General features: G+C 37.8%; 1 protein-coding gene across 1 annotated transcript in view; it reads left to right on the top strand.

Annotated features, from left to right (window-relative positions):
- Positions 1–15,853, top strand: part of MAN1A2 (mannosidase alpha class 1A member 2) — a 135,986-nt gene that overhangs the window by 35,519 nt on the left and 84,614 nt on the right. The window contains exon 3 of the mRNA XM_048294063.1: positions 9,310–9,406. Coding sequence (XP_048150020.1) covers positions 9,310–9,406 — 97 coding nt within the window. The remainder of the gene's footprint in view (positions 1–9,309; positions 9,407–15,853) is intronic.

Raw genomic sequence — 15,853 nt, 5'->3', positions numbered from 1 at the left:
AATTACACAGTGCTAATTGTAAATACACACTTTAAAAATAGAGCTCAAAGGAGGTGTGGTGTCCACACAGGTAAGGGTAGAGTTATGAAGTGACTGAAGCTGCTGGCTGTACCATACTTGCTTGTGCAGTTTAAAAGCTCTTACGTTTAATGGGATGGGATAGCAAGGTGATATCTTTCTGATAAGCTGTTCTCAACACAGCAAAATTCTGGTTCTGTTCCTGTGTGTCACGGCTTTCTGGTAAAAAAAAAAAAGGGTGGAGGAAGACATTTAAGCAAAAGTTGTTGTGAAATGGACATCCAGGAAGTATAGGTTCCAGAGTTAAAGGTCATGGAGTCATAAAATAGTTTGGGTTGGAAGGGACCTTTAAAGGTCATCTAGTTCAACTTGAAGTTCATTTGTGACGTATGACACCTGCAGAAAGAATTACTGTTAAGTTTGGATGCTTTACACAAGTGAGGAACAAGTCTGTCTGGGAAGCTGGGGTTGTTCTGACTTGAGTTCTTTTGCCAGTGAACTTCCTTCAGCAGAACTTTCCATTTATCCTCTTTTAAAATTAGACTTGTAATATATTGCCTCTTTGAAGGGAAGGTAGGAAGTTAATTTATTGAATATTAGTGGAGGCAATGCCAGAAATACTTACAGATACGTGCCAAGAAGAAAAGTGATTAAAATGTATTTTCATCGTCATCTCTGGATGATACTCAAGAGGCTGTTAACACTGTTGAAAAGTAACAGACTGTGAGATAAGCAGCAAAACTAATGGTTTCCTATGGATTTTTAACCTACATCCCCTTATACCACCCTCTGCTCATCATGCACTTGTTGCTGTGAATATCCTCTTACCTTTCCTGCTTGACTGCATGAATTTCAGTGTGTTCTGTGCCTTCTTTAGAGCTACTGGTGTGCTAAATGCTGCCTCCTGAATGAAAAAAGGGCTGAATTATAACTGCCTTTGTCTCAGTCAGGATACTAATTTCTGTCTGCCTTATTTGGCCACAGATACTTTTTCTTTTCCTCAACACAAGAAGTAGAGTATCCGGTTCCTCCAGCTCTTTAAAATCAAGTGTGAAATTAGAGAATGGATTAAAAGGCTACTGCAAATGTATGTGTCAAATGATGGGTGTACAGACAGCAAGGTTGCATAAGCCTCATTCTTTTAAGAAATTGGGCTAAAAATAGTAAGTAAGTGTCCTTTTACCTGAGTTCTATTTTGTGTGCTTATTGAGAAAAGAGCTGTGTAGAAGAAAGAATTACTTAATTGTCCAGAGATCTTTCCATGCTGCCTAACTCCTCTTTTCATAGTTACTATTCATACAACTTTCAATGCTAATCTCATTTATTTTTCTAATTGCAGTGTTTCTGATCTAGCCAAATAGGCTGCCTTCTGTGACTGGGAGACCTTTTTTCAATATCTGAAACCTATTTAGAACAATCCCATTATTGCTGGCACTTTACAGTCTTCGTTTTCTTGGTCAAACTTGCTTGGACTTCTAGTTGGTTGTGAGATCAGTTTTTAGTAATCCATGTTTATCAAAGGTTTTGCATTGTATTTTGTAGCTCACTGCTCCTGACTTACATTCCTTCAGTTACATCCTGAAACTGAAGGATGTGTTATGACCCAGCTTTTTCAGTATTTAAGATAACACTCCCTGCAGCGTGAATGTTTGTATAAAATCTATACACATTTTATATGTAAGTGTGTGCATATAAAAATCTCTTTGTATCTCTACATGTGTATACACGCAGGTTGTTTATTAGCTGGTTTTGTTTGCACACTGTTTGGATTCTCTGTGTTCTGGGTTCTCTGATGTAGTTTGACAAGTTGAGAACAGGTAAATTGGCTTTCAGTTAGTTTTGCTACGCTCTTCTGAAACTTATCTTAATTTTACTGAATTAGTGAAATCTGTAAATTATGGATAAAATCTTTTTGATCGAGCCTGTTGGTAAACTAATTTTCCATTTATATATTAAAATGGATATTATGCAATTAGCCCTTTGGCCAATGCAGGCATGTTAGGAGTGGCCCTGAAAAAGTTGTGTCCCAGCTTGTTGGAATGGTTGTGTAAAGAACTCATTTTCCAATTGTAAATCAATCATTTATGTTTGTGAGAAGCTTTGCAGCTTGGTGCATTTATTTTGCTGGAATTGCAGAATGGAAATAAAGCTCCTAGTGTGGTGCTTCATGTGCAATATTTCAGCTGCACATCCTGGATATGCGGATTTGATTTGTAACTTAAAATGTGCTACTCATGAAGAATGCAAGTTTTTGTTTGAGGGTATTTTAAAAATGAATCAATTTAGTCAAGTTGTAGAAATTATAGAATTCTCCAGTGCTCATGCAGTGTTGGAAGCCTGTTAAAAATTCAGGAAGGTGTTCATTATTAAAGATGTCTTTTTTCTAGACCATTGTGAGAAGAACCTGTCTTTCAACAATGAATTAGCACATTTGCAGTATTTAAAACTCATAAATGCAAATTAAAATCAAAGAAATAAGGATGTATTTCACTTTCCTGATATTATCAGCCAAACAAAAATGAGCAAAACTCCAGGTAAATTTCTTGTCTACAAAACTGGGTAAATCAAAAGGCTCCATAAAATTTAATTGACCTTACCGCTTTTTCTTTTTTTCTAAATTTTGTATTTTATATGCCATTTATTCCTGTAAAACAGAAATGCTGGTAGCAAAAAATCATGAATTATGGCTAGATTGAAGAGATCTCTAGCCTGGCGCTCTATTTTAAATTATACCTGATCTATTATACAAGTGACAATTGGTGTGTTTCCAGCTATGGAGACTTTGACTGGAAAGCTAGAGCATCCTGTTATGTTCTTGTTAGTCATCTTTATATAATTTCTCCTGTAGTCCCCTCTGTGTTTGCTGGAGCAACTCCCTAGAATATATGCCAGTGTGTTCTTAACATGCACTTTTCCTGATGGTGTTAGCTCTCAAGTATTGATATTAATGATGTCATTGATACACCATGTGAGCTACTGGTAGTTGAATGAGTAACCTCTCACGGTGCATTCCATTAAGACAGAGACCACCTGCATACAATACTGAACTACCCGAAACTCCCTACAGTTCACTCAGTTAGTTTGCTCTGAGATCTGGATTCCTGGTTTGCATCGCTGGCGTCTATTCTTATTTTCTGCTTTGTTACCAGAGGACTAGTGGCTATCAAGGCATCAGTTTTTGAAAGGGCTTCAAGGGGAAACCAAAGCACTGCAGAATCCTGTGCCTGCTGAATGAACTGCACATTAACAGAAGCCACAACAGGGAATAGAATCACTGAGCATACAGATACGTAAGATGTCCTGCTCTATTTTTATTGATACCGTGGTGCACAAAGCTCTAGACGATCCCCCAAAGAGTCAAAAACATGTGAACAAGAGATGGTTGGGTACATAATTTTTCAAAAAATATTTGGCAATGTTCACTGCTAGTAGGTGTTGAACTAAGCAGCCATGGCATGGAGGATAGTTTCTATGTTTGTCTGGAGAAATTGGTTAGAAGGCAAGAAATTGAGAATACAGATAAACAGTGCTGGAGGCCACAGAGGACATGTGCTGGGGATCCATGCTCTAAATTACACAAATGAATTATTTAGAGTTTGAAAATGAATGAGTAGTGGTATGACACCTTTACTGCCAACATGAAGAATTGCAGAAAAACCTTATGTGGCTGAGTGATTATCTCCATTTTTATTTCTCAGCTAAATGTAAAATGATGCATATTGGGGCTGGAGATGGAGAGATTCCAAATTCATGCTAAGTATGGAAAGCTGTGAGGTGACTTAGTACACTTGAGAATGAGAAATTGTCTTTTTTATAGTTCTTGGAAATGTCACTGTGTAGTGCTCAACAGCAGACAGTGAGCAGATATTCAGTATTTCAGAGAAGAGAACAGATAGCCTATGAAGTTCAGGTGCCTCTGCATCTTGCAAGCTTCATGTAGTTATTGCCTTTCAGTTTCAAAAAGGATAGGGTAAAACTGGCAGAGATGCAAGGATAAGCTGATGAAGATGCTTAGACTGATGCCTGAAAGGACAGGACTGGAAGAAAGGAACTGTAGGAACTTCTTTCTGCTGGCTGATGTGCAGTTGTGATTGTTTGCAAAGATCATCCGAGGGGCTCTACTTTTCTAAACAGCACACCACCAGAGAGCACCATTCAGTCCTGTTAACACCATATTCTCTTGAAACCATGAGGATGCACAAGGTCAAAAATACCTGTTCTTCATCTTGGATTAAAAATATTTCGCTTTCTTGAACATTTTTGAGCAGTCAAAACTCTGCTGCAAGCTCTCCAAATTTAGCCTCTTTACATCAACTGTTTCAGTTCTCACCAATCTGAAGGATTTTCCTATGTAATTTCATCAGGCATCTAAGACTTCAAGTATTTAGTGCCAACAAAAAGAGTTTTCCACTTTGCATCCATTTGATTTGCATCCATTTGGTTTTGTTTTAGTAATGGATTTGTTACCAGACTTGACACTAAAAGAAAACCCAATATTCTGTGTGTGTTAGGAACGTATTCCAAACAGACTCTTTCAGTGACAGTGTTCAAAAATGCATGACAGAGGCATGAACTGATGCCTGAAATAATTTCTCTTGAGACAGAGCTTCCAGAAAAACAAAAAAAGTATGAGTTTTCTAAGTTTCATCAAAAATCTGAGTATACAAGGAAAAGATAATTTCTAAAATTAACGTCCAAAAAGTATTCTTTGCAGACAGTAGGAAAATGGTCGTTAGTTTTTAATCTGCCAATTGAGCAGTAATTTTGTCTATGAAGTCCTTGGTTAATTTTAAAACAGAGTTTGAAGGTGGTTTATATAAATCTCAAAGTTGTACCCTTAAGCAGAATACATTGCTTTGAAAGCAAAACCTGTTTGCTGTCTGTTATGCAAGTTCCTGATGGAATGGCAGGAACCAGTAAATACTGCAATTTGCCAGTAAATTGGTTCTTTTATTTTCTCAGGTCTCCTACTTTCCGTTTGCTAGTTGCCTGTCTTTTTTTTTAAGACTGGAAAGGGTTTTTTTTAATCAGTCCTTGGTTTGAATTACTGTTTCTGACATGCTGCTGTAGTGGTAGAACTTCCTTACAAGTCTCTTTTCAATCACTGTAACCTCCTTTTATTGTTTGTCAAAAGACATCATTGCCACTCTGTCTTTATAAAAATCTGATTTCCCAGAGACTGTAGAGGATTAGATCCCATGAGCACGTTCTAAAGTCAGTAAAACCAACTGGATAATGGTGTACCTACAAAAACAGTTTCATTTGGCATGCCCTGCTTTTTGCCTTTCTGTCTGTCTTGCAGCAGAGTCCAAATCAGTCTTTTTGTAGAATTATCAAGTTGTGTGTGCAGCAGCATCTTGCTGGTTATTTGCATTGCATTCCATAATAATTTTCAAAATTAGTATGCAGCAGACTGATACCCTATGAATGATTTTGCTTTCAAAAGCAAAATCTGTCATTAATGGTGTCAGTAAAGAGTCCATTGCCAAAACTGCTCGTTCTCTGGGAGACAGATTGCAAGATTCTATATATGATATGCTATCGAGCTCCAAGCATTTCCTGTGACAAACTGCTATCAGGTACGGAAATTTCAGCTATGGAAATGTGTGTCTTGTGTTTTTCACCGTTATTGATCCATGTTATTTTCATTCTACTCAGCTTGAGGTGCCTCTCTGAGTTCTTTAGGGGTTGGGTACATTTTTTTGCAAATAGTTTTACATTCTTTTTACTATCCCTAGTGCTGATGTCCCAGTCAGTGTCTGAGACTTTCCTCTCCTCTTAAAGACAAAGTTTTGTTTTAAGAAAAGCCTATCTATTCCTGCAGCTATTCTTCAGCATTTCCAACTTTCAGTACTCAAACCTAGTATACCTATAGAAATCAGTTTGTTTTCCAATCAGGAGTTCATGTTGCTTGTACTTCTGAGCCAAAATGCCATCCTAAGGTAAAACTTGTAGCTGTCAGAGACGTCTGTCTTCTCGTGTCTCTCCAAAGCTTTTGTGTGCACAGCTGCTCCTGATAATATAGATGTTCTGTCTATAGTATAACGTGCTACCTGTTCTGGCAGTAACAGCAATCTCCATGTTGTTACAAGATCTCTTGGTATATCATCCTTACAAAACTTAATACCGTATACAAGAGCTGTGGGGCTTCTCACTTGCATGTAATGTGCAGTTCTCTGCTAACATGATATTGTGAAATCTCCTTGCTTTGTGGTGGAGGAAAGCAGTGAATTGTGTGCCAAGTAATGGTCAGCATTCATCTGGAAAAAATCAGTTGGCTACTTAGTGTAATAAAGTCAAAGGATTCTCGAGGACTTAAAACACCATATTCTTAGTGTTTGGGGGAGGCAGAGGGGCAGGACAGATGTTTGTGGTTACCAAAGTAGCTCAGTCTCCTCAAAATACGCTTTCGTATCTCAGTCTCAGTTGATGCAGTCAGCTATGTCTTAGTCTCTCGTGTTCGAGAGACTTTCAGGTCTCAGTAGTGTATTCTTATGTTAATTCTGTGTTAGTTCTTGCATCTAGTGAAACGTACTCCTTTGCAGTTTCTATCTTAATAAAATTTTATCTTAGGATAAATTATATCTATAGAAACATCTTGTGTTGTATGTATTCTGTTTTAGCCCTTTGTAATTTGCATACTTTTTGGGGTTTCTTCAGAACTAAATATTCTGTAATAAAACATGTACCTTCCCCCTGGAAGCACAGCAAGTTAGGATAGTTAAATATTCCACAAGTAACATTTTGCTGTGAGGAAACTAGTTGTTCTTCTCCTGGACTTAGCTAGTTTTGATCTGTTCTGGTATTTGCCTATACCATCAGATTTTTACAAAGCTAAAATGGCAATGGTTACTTGATTCTCCTTCATGAATATTTATTTGGGGCATCCAAAGATCTCAGAAGCCCTGTCTCCCTTGCGTGCAAGCCAGTTGGTTGGATCTGCCATGTCATGGTCATGTTGCTGTTTAGTCATCTATCTGTTTTCAAACAGAGAAAGTGGACTGGTCAGTCTTTAGTTTCATCCTCTAGTACTTTCTAAACCTTTAAGTCTGTCTTCCCAAGTAGAGTTTTTAGGGCTGGCAAGCTGCAGGTTAGAGCAGCACCCTTCACAGAAGCCTTGACTGTCCCCTGTCCTGAAGTCTACCCTGACTGCATAAAGCCTTAAGTAGCCCAGTCTGATCCCGTAAGGGATCATGGTTTGACCAGGAGGTTGAACAGGAGAGGCATCCTGAGGTTCCTTCCCATCTGAATGATACTGTGATTCTCGATTTTATGATGTTAACATAATGAACAATTTTGTATAGAAATTTATAGGTTTGTTCTGGATAACGTTAGTGAGAGCTCTCAGAGGAACTTCAGTGCTTACTGCCTGTGAGCAGGTTTTTATTAGGTTTGTCATGCTGCAGTTTTGTTACCTGTCCAGAGAGGATCCCTTTACCCGAGTCATCTTGATGTTCCAATAGCTATGAATTGGCCATTTTGATAAGTGCCATGTAAACACTAAGGAGTTTGTGAATGCTAGGGAAGTGGCTTTTCTCTCCTTAATATATTCGCATCCACTTTTTCTTACACTGCTCGTTCATGACACTAAAAAACATTCTAGAGTATTATGACCTAATCAGGTGTCAAAATTAGTGCAAATACTAAAAGCAGCATGTGAGCTGACTTTGAATGACAAGCAGTAGGAGTGGGACTGTGGCATCTTGAGAGGGACAGCTGTGCTTAGGTTTAACACAGAAGTGCTCCCCAGCTTCTTGGGCCAGTGTGGGGTTCAGATTTATTGTCTAGGCATGAGTTAACTGAGCTGTGGGAAATTTGGAGGGAGTTTACAGTTAAAGGAATTACAGCTTTGTAGTTTGGACAGGGATCTCTTGATGGTTGTAGGGAGAACAGAGACTTTGTTTTCCATGTCTCAGCAGGCAGTTTAGCTGCAGTTTGAAAGATTTGGGATTCTTGGATGCTGACTTCCACTAAATCTTGGATTTGGTAGGAGGAGGGACCTGAGAGGTGGTAAGAGGAGAGATATGAGGTAGTGCTGGTAAGGCAGCTGGCTGCACCTCATTTTTTAGCCGGCATCTTCTTGTTCCCTCACATTTTCTGTGAGTATGGTGACTCTCTGATTAAAATAAGAAAATTACAGTCATATAAATCATAGAGAAAACTGATTGTCTTGCCTCAGTTCCTTAAAGGGTTAGTATTGTTCTGTTAGATACATTCACATAGTTTCTCCTTTTAGAAAGCATTTCTAAATTTGTGGAAATCATGGTTTTAAAATCCTATACATTTTCTTGGGGATTTTGTTTATATTAACACTATTTTAATACCATTTTTAAAATGAGATATAAAAATAAAATATGTATAATGTTGTGGATACAGACACATGGCTGTTCTAAAGGTTTTTCCCTACTGTTCTTGTGTCTGGTGCAGTCAGTGTCTTTTGATATCCAATTTCTTCCTATTACTTGCACATCTGTTTAGGTACTAATAATATTTATTTCTTTAAAACTGCATTCACTTTGCAATTTGGCGGCTGCTGAATTTCCAACAAGGAAGGAGTTTGAAGAGTTTTAGCAAGTCCATAAAAGCTTTCTCAGTGGCTGAGGTGCACAACTAGTCAGCAAGACCTTTTGGATTTTGAGACGTAATTTTCTTACTAGGTGGTGGAAATATCTATTAAAAAGCTAAATGTTCTGTGTAGTAAATATTAATGACATTACACTGCTTTGTTCACTATGCTTTCTAAAAAAGCTTTTGGCATTTCTTTTGGAAAGGCTATATGACAGTACTTCTTTGTCAAGTAGGTGTTGCTAATGAGAAATTTATTATGCCTTTTGCAAAATCGTTTAGTCCTACTTGGATGTACCAGTGTAAATAAATCCTTTTTATGCTTCAAGTATCGGTAGATATGTTTTTCTTTCAGTTAGCATCTTAAGACATTAGCCAGTGTTTTACAGCAATTCCTTACACTTAAATGTATTCCTTATGCTTACATTCTTAAATGTCTGTGCATCTCTTAAGGGAAAAGAAAGAACAGGAAAACAACCTAATGCAGAGCATTAGGCTCCATAGCTCAAGTCAAATAGACTTGAAATTTTTTCCACATTTATTCATGCTATAAAATCTGATTTCTGTAAAAGACTGAAGCAGTGACAAAGTAATTAGTCAGTATGCTGGAATGCCTGTGAAAGATGAAGTCTCAAATAAGGAATAAAATATTGTATTCATAGAGAGTAGTTCTGAGAGTAGTTTTATGATGTAATCAAATCCTATTTTTTTTTTCCTGTTTCTTAGATGATGAAGCATGCCTGGGACAATTATAGGCAATATGGATGGGGACATAATGAGCTCAAACCAATTGCCCGGAAAGGACATTCCACCAACATATTTGGTAGGCTATATTTTCTGATTTGTTTGTGATTTTCTTTTTTTTTTTTTAATATTTCTGTCCATGGGTCTTCTCTGAAAGTCTACCCAAACTTTCTAGCAAACTCTCTTTTAATAAAAATCTTTTGACGTGTGAGTGACAGAAATTTATTATTTCAGTGGTATTTCATTGAATTCCTTTGTTAATCTATCTTTTTGGGAGCAATACATTCTTACTTTTGCAAAGGCTAGGCTGTGTCTATGTCCACTGATGCTTTGTGTGTATATGTAAAAATAAAAGTCCTAATGCAATGATGGTTATTTTTTGGGTATATTTTGAGATGCAATGAATATACATGTGTTTATTGTGTTTTATTTATTTTTTTTTTTAAACCCAGCTCATCTTGTCTAGATCTTTGTGTTTAATTCTATGAGAATCATGGAACAGTTTGAGTTGGAGAGAACCTTTTAAAGATGAACTAGTCCAGCCTCCCTGCCATGGGCTGGGACACCTTCAGCTAGACCAGGCTGCTCAGAGCCTCATCCAGCCTCGTGTTGAACACTGCCAGGGATGGGGCATCCACAGCTTCTCTGGGCAACCTGTGCCAGTGCCTCACCAATGGTACTTAGCACAGTGCAAGGAGAGAGTGTGAGCTGAAGGGAAGACTGGAGCAAAAGGCTTCTTTTGTGACAGGACATCCCTTAGATACCAGGACAGCATTGTGTAGTAGTTTTCTTAGATACTTTGTTGTCGTGTACACTGGTACTGCCTTAATTTTCACTAGGAAAATCTCTTCTGAAGCTTACTGTGATTTAGTTTTATGTTATGACTAATTGATGGCTTCCCTTTATATTTTTCCAGCTGATGAAATTGGATTTGACAGTGAAAAATCTTTAATATTCACCTGTATGATCATGAAGTCTTTCCTGTTGAAATTACTTGCAATTCTGTTGCTTAATTTGTCATGTATAATTTTAGATTAGCCTTGGTTTGTAACCCAGACTCTATGAAGTTTTTTTCTTCATATGGCAGGAAAAAATTTTTATAATGTTTGTTTTTAGTGCGACTGACATGATATTTTGAAGCAGTTATGAATTATAATTTCACTGTAGTCTTTTCTTTCCATTCCTCCTCTGCTTGCTTCTAACATGTCTGCTAAAGAGTCTGGAGGATTTCTGCTTTTTTTCCTTGGAATTATTATTCTTTGGAATGCTTATTTTTTTAAAATTTGGCATTGCTTTCTGAAAGAAATTGCAGGCTTTGTCCACACTAAAGTTTCTGCTCCTCTTGTTCCAGCTTACTCAAGCAGCCAATGCCCTACATGTTTGTCCTTTTAAAATCCAGATGCTATTTTGTGCCATTTAGTTTTTAGCCAAATCATGTCATGATTGCTCTATTCAAGGCTGTTTCATATGAAAAACTTTTCTGAAACACAATCTTCAGCATATATCAAGTCTAAAATAGAATCAGCTATTGTTCATTTGGTGGATGCTTGATGGGGGGGTGTGTGTGGAAATTGGTCTTTGTACCAAGGACTGTCTAGGCTGTATTGTTATTCCTAGCTCTTTACCAATGTCTATTACCCCTAGTGACACGATTCCCAGCAGTATTTGCCTTTATAGAAGGTTTGCTTAATTTTTTTTGAAACCTCATGCTAGTTTTAATAAAAAGATGGTCAGCAAATTCTGTTTTCATTATTCATCTCAAAGATGATTTGATCCAAACTATTTTCAGCCATTACTGCAATCTACTGTGCTCCCATTTCAATTCCTAGCACGTCTCTGAGATCCTGCAAGGAGATGGTGTCGCTGGTTGAACGGCAACCCTTTGCATGAATCTTTGGGAAATCAGGTTTGCTGATAACTCCCAAGTGAGGTTAAACATGACTCAATTTAGAAGACAAATAAGTCATTAGTCTTCCCTGTTGGACTTCACTTTTGTCTAAAGCAGTGGATAGCTATATCTATGCCAAGGAGAACACCAGGGTTTCTAACATTCCAAGATCTAGCAGGGTTCAGTCTGGGGTTAGAGAAGGGGAGAGAAGGTGGCCTGCTCTGCTCTTATAAATCTTAGTTTTAAGTAATTAAAAAAATAAAGAAGGATAAACGTTATAAACTTTAAAGCAAGATGCTCTGTGCCTCACTGAAGCATGCCAGCAAGAATGTTTATGGGTCCCCTCAATTACTAGTTTGACTTTTATGACAAAACATGCTAGGGTTGCTTTAATTGGCCTGCAGCAAGAAACTCTTGCCAGTCTTTTTGAGATGTCTGACTGTAAATTGTAAAGGAGAGTCTGCTAAAAATACTGTCTTTCAAACTGTGTAGTCAGGCAGTATCTTGAATAGTACGTCTTAAACGGCTGGGTCACAGCATCAGTAGTATGGCACTGCTTTGGGAAAGTATCACTGGGAATGGGTGAGCTTTTAAAGATATTTACATTTAGACGATATACGAAACAAACCTTTATAGCTTCTCTGTTGGTGAAATGGGGTGATAACTGCTTTTGAAAAGGCTGGCATTTATTCCTACCCTGTAAGATGAAATATAAAAGTCAAGGAGAAAGTGCAGCAGAAAGGTGTAAATTTTCTTTCCAGTTTAAATTTTTATTTGCAGCTCTGCTGAAGGTTGTAGCAGCTAAGCTAAAAAAAAAAAAAGAAAGTTGACCTTTTTTGTTGGACTGCTTAAATTGGTGAAAAAAATTTATGGCAGCCGCAGGGTGTTGTTGCAGAGGGAGTTTGTGTGGGATCTGGATCAAGTTCTCATCACAAAGGGTGAAGAGAAAAGGCTGATGGAAAATGATGCACGTAAGATAATGAGCAAGCACAACAAACACTGAGCTTGCTTCAGAAGGGTTTCTGAGTTTAGCACAAACCAGAGTAGTTGACGGTATTGTCAGATTCTCTTCCTGTAATGAAATCTGCCTGGATTTGCTTTTGAGGATGAGAGTAACCATCTGAAAGATGCTGTTTGAAGATGGTTTGTCCCTGCACTTGTTTGATGACCTGTAGGTGAACATATCCTGAAAACACAATTAAAATTATTCAGTCCAGATATGCTTCAGAGTTTGAAACTATTATGTGTTTGTGATATCTTTTGCTCCAGTATCATATGAACTAATTACTGTAGTATAAGCTGTAAGGATACTTTCTTGTGAGTTAAATTGAGTAGTTAGTACTAGTTGGGTTGCATCAGTCTTCAATCGCTGTTTTTCTAAAACAATGTTTATTTGAGAACCTGGATTACTTTAAGGAAAAATATAAAGAAAAGAGACAATCCCTGGGCAATTTGGAACATTGTCCTCAGCAAAACTAGAGATCATGGGCTGTCATGTAATCTGATACTTTCTGAAATAAGAGTTCTGAAATTTGTGGTGTGTTTTATTTTGTTGTTTTGGGGTTGTTTTTTGGTTTGTTTTGCTAATTTTAACTATCTAAAAATAAAGTGAAGATGTGTGGATTATCAGGTAATAAGTGCACGGCAAAGTACTGATACAACTCTTGCAAAATAGGAGACTTCCCATATTACTAGCAGTGCATTTCTAAACCTTGCATTTGGATGTATTCTGTCTAGAGATGAGCTGCTTTACATGAAGATGATCTGATAATGTATATATCCATAAACAGTTTTATGTTTAGGTATGTTTTGAAGGGTGTGGAAAGATTTTAATAATGATAAAAAGTTTTAAAGTTGTAGATGCCTGCATACACACATGCCCACTCTCATACACAGATTTAATAAAGTCATTATTTTGTATTTTGTCACACTAGAACTGTCTCATGCATTGATAGAGCTTTCATGCCTCTCCTGTTCTCTCATCTCACATGCCACACAAACAGTCGATTTAATCTGAGCTGCCTGCCAGTTCTCTCTTGGGATCTTGTCTTCTAGGGGGGGAAGAGAGAATTGTCAATGAAGTCACAGTGTGGTTACATTTGTGTTACATGGTAGAGCCCCAAGGCTGCAATGCAGTGCCTTATCTCTTCCTTAAAGCTTGACCAAATACCCTCTTTTATGAGGAATTTTTGTCTGGCATGTTAAGTATCATTGGTGAGCAAGATATGTCCAAGGGAATAACTCAAGGATTCAGGTGGGGCAGTTAGTGTGCTGAATATTCTCTAATACACAAGTGGATTGCTTGGTTTGTACCGCATCACTGTGTCCTGTTGCCTGGCATGTGCACAGCCAGCCTTTTGCTGCCAGTGCCACTGGTGAGCCCTTGTGACACGGGAGGAAGTTGCTGAGCTGGCTGCCAACTGCCCAGTGGCGCAGCAGTGTAGGAAGCTCCTGCAGCAGCTCCTCGTGTTGCTAAGCAATGGAGATCTGGAAGTGCATTTCTCTCTGTGCCGGGGAGCAGGAGCAGTGAGACTCCCAAAGAAAATGCATCTGTCAGACTGCAAGGATAGGAGGCTGTTGCAAGCAGGAGCTGAGTCAGGCACAGGAGCCTGCTTTTCCAATACCTTTGACAAGTACAGTATAGCTTGGGAGAGCAGTGCGATTTCTTTCTCCCCTTTGTGGTTCCTGAAAATGAGAGGTGGAATATTTCTTATTAGCACCACAAGAAAACACTGTAACAGATTTTTTTATTATTACTTACCCGTGGAAATAATCATTAGTTTATAAGGCATGTTTGTTATCTGTCCGTGTAGCAGTTGTCAGAGCAGCTCAGGCTGCCCAATACTATCTATCATCTGCTGTCACCTGATTAGTTGTAATTTACTTTTGAAGCTCACATTAACTGAGTGTCAAGAGTGTCTGTTTTGTAAGCCTTCTGTATTTTCTGGTTTATTTGCTTGTTTTTTACAACATCTGCAAAAATTTATAAACACTATGGAGACAAACACTTTTACTGGAAAGAAAATAGATGACACACTTTAAAGACTGAGGAATGACTTCTTGAAAATACGACAGAAAACTTCTGGCGTCTTCTCACTGTAAAATCCTAATGAAAAGACAGATGGGAAACACAGTTTCTGCACAGCATCCTTTTTCTGTGCATGTGTTCAGCCTCTGAATCCATGTAGAGGATAAATGAGCACAAAAAGGGGATATTGAGGTATATATGTAAACAGAAATGTTCTGGATTATATGTTATCCTGATGAAAAGAAAAACTCCTTACTGAGCAGTAGTTCTTACCTTTTAACTGTACATGCACAAGTAATCTACTCATTATTGCCTTTTTCTGTTGCAAATGAAAGAGGAAAGAAAATCCATTCATGCTAACTAGTAAAGGGAGGTAATTTCACAATGCAAATTTCAGCCTAATCTCTGTATTTCAGGTTCAACTCAATTTTAAAATAAATGGAAATGGCCTTAGGAGAGGTCTATGCATCTGTGTCCTCTGCAAACTCATGAATGAGTGACTACAGCGAGATAATGTTGAATATTATATGTACATTGAATATGTATTTTTTTTGACCAGTGACACAAATTTTGGAAAGATAAAATTTTGAGAAAGAGCGTAACTCCTGAGTTGCTGGCTTTATTTGAAACTAGAACAGTGTTTTAATATCACGAGAAAAATTCCTTCAGGTCAGATGACAGATCAAACATGATAGTTGTTACTCAGTCTTCAGAAACTGCTCACAGCAGGTACCTAGGGAAGACATGTAAGAGCAGGAAAAGCTTCTAGTGAGCTTGTCTCAGAGTACTCCACAGCCTTACAGAAGTTTGTGTAGTGTTAGTGCTTCTGTGGTCAGAGGCAGCAAATTTTATTTAATAACTTCTGGTTTATTTTTCCTTGATTTTTGTCCAAACTGCTTTGTAGTTTGGGCGACCTTAAGATTAACATAACCCAGAGTGTTTCCATAGTTTTTTGATTTGATATGGTGTAGAAAACTTTTTAGTTTTGAAGTCTGCTTGCTCTCCTAGGTGACTAGTTTTGGTGCTGGAAAAAAAATCAACCCTTCATTCATTTCTTCCTTGCCATTCATAAGTTTGTAAGACTGCATATGCCCTCAGTAGTGCCCCTGTTTTGTGTGGAGAGTCTTGGCCTGTTAACTCATTTCTTGTACTTACATTTTTTCGTACCTGATATGTTGTTACCTTCTTTCTTTGTATATTTTCAAGGTGTTGGCTTTGGGGTTTTATTTGGTCTTTGTGAGGAAGACTAAAACTTTGTTCCATTTTCTGTTTTGTTTGCTTTTCCTTTCCTAATAATTGTGTTTTCTGTCTTCTAGGCTCCTTGTTGAGTCTACAAACACATGACAGGGTAGCTTTTCTGCAGTAGCAATCCTTTTGGAAATTGTCATCCACTGTGTCCAGTGATACATATTATAAATCTAATGTTATAAATATTTTCAGTTATTTCATATTTAAGCTTTTGCCTGAGCAGCCATCTCAGTAGGATCCCACTGGTAGTTTTACCTCACACTGATGGTTGTTTACACTTACCCCATTTCCTGTCTTTTAAACCATTATTCATCTGCGTGAGAACAGTTTTCTTTTGCCCTGTGGCAGGTCAGTTTTCTTAA

Source organism: Corvus hawaiiensis, chromosome 2 (assembly GCF_020740725.1).
Source record: "Corvus hawaiiensis isolate bCorHaw1 chromosome 2, bCorHaw1.pri.cur, whole genome shotgun sequence".
Classification (NCBI taxonomy): domain Eukaryota; kingdom Metazoa; phylum Chordata; class Aves; order Passeriformes; family Corvidae; genus Corvus; species Corvus hawaiiensis.
Note: the sequence above shows the minus strand (reverse complement) of the source record. Positions and strands in the feature narration are given on the sequence as shown.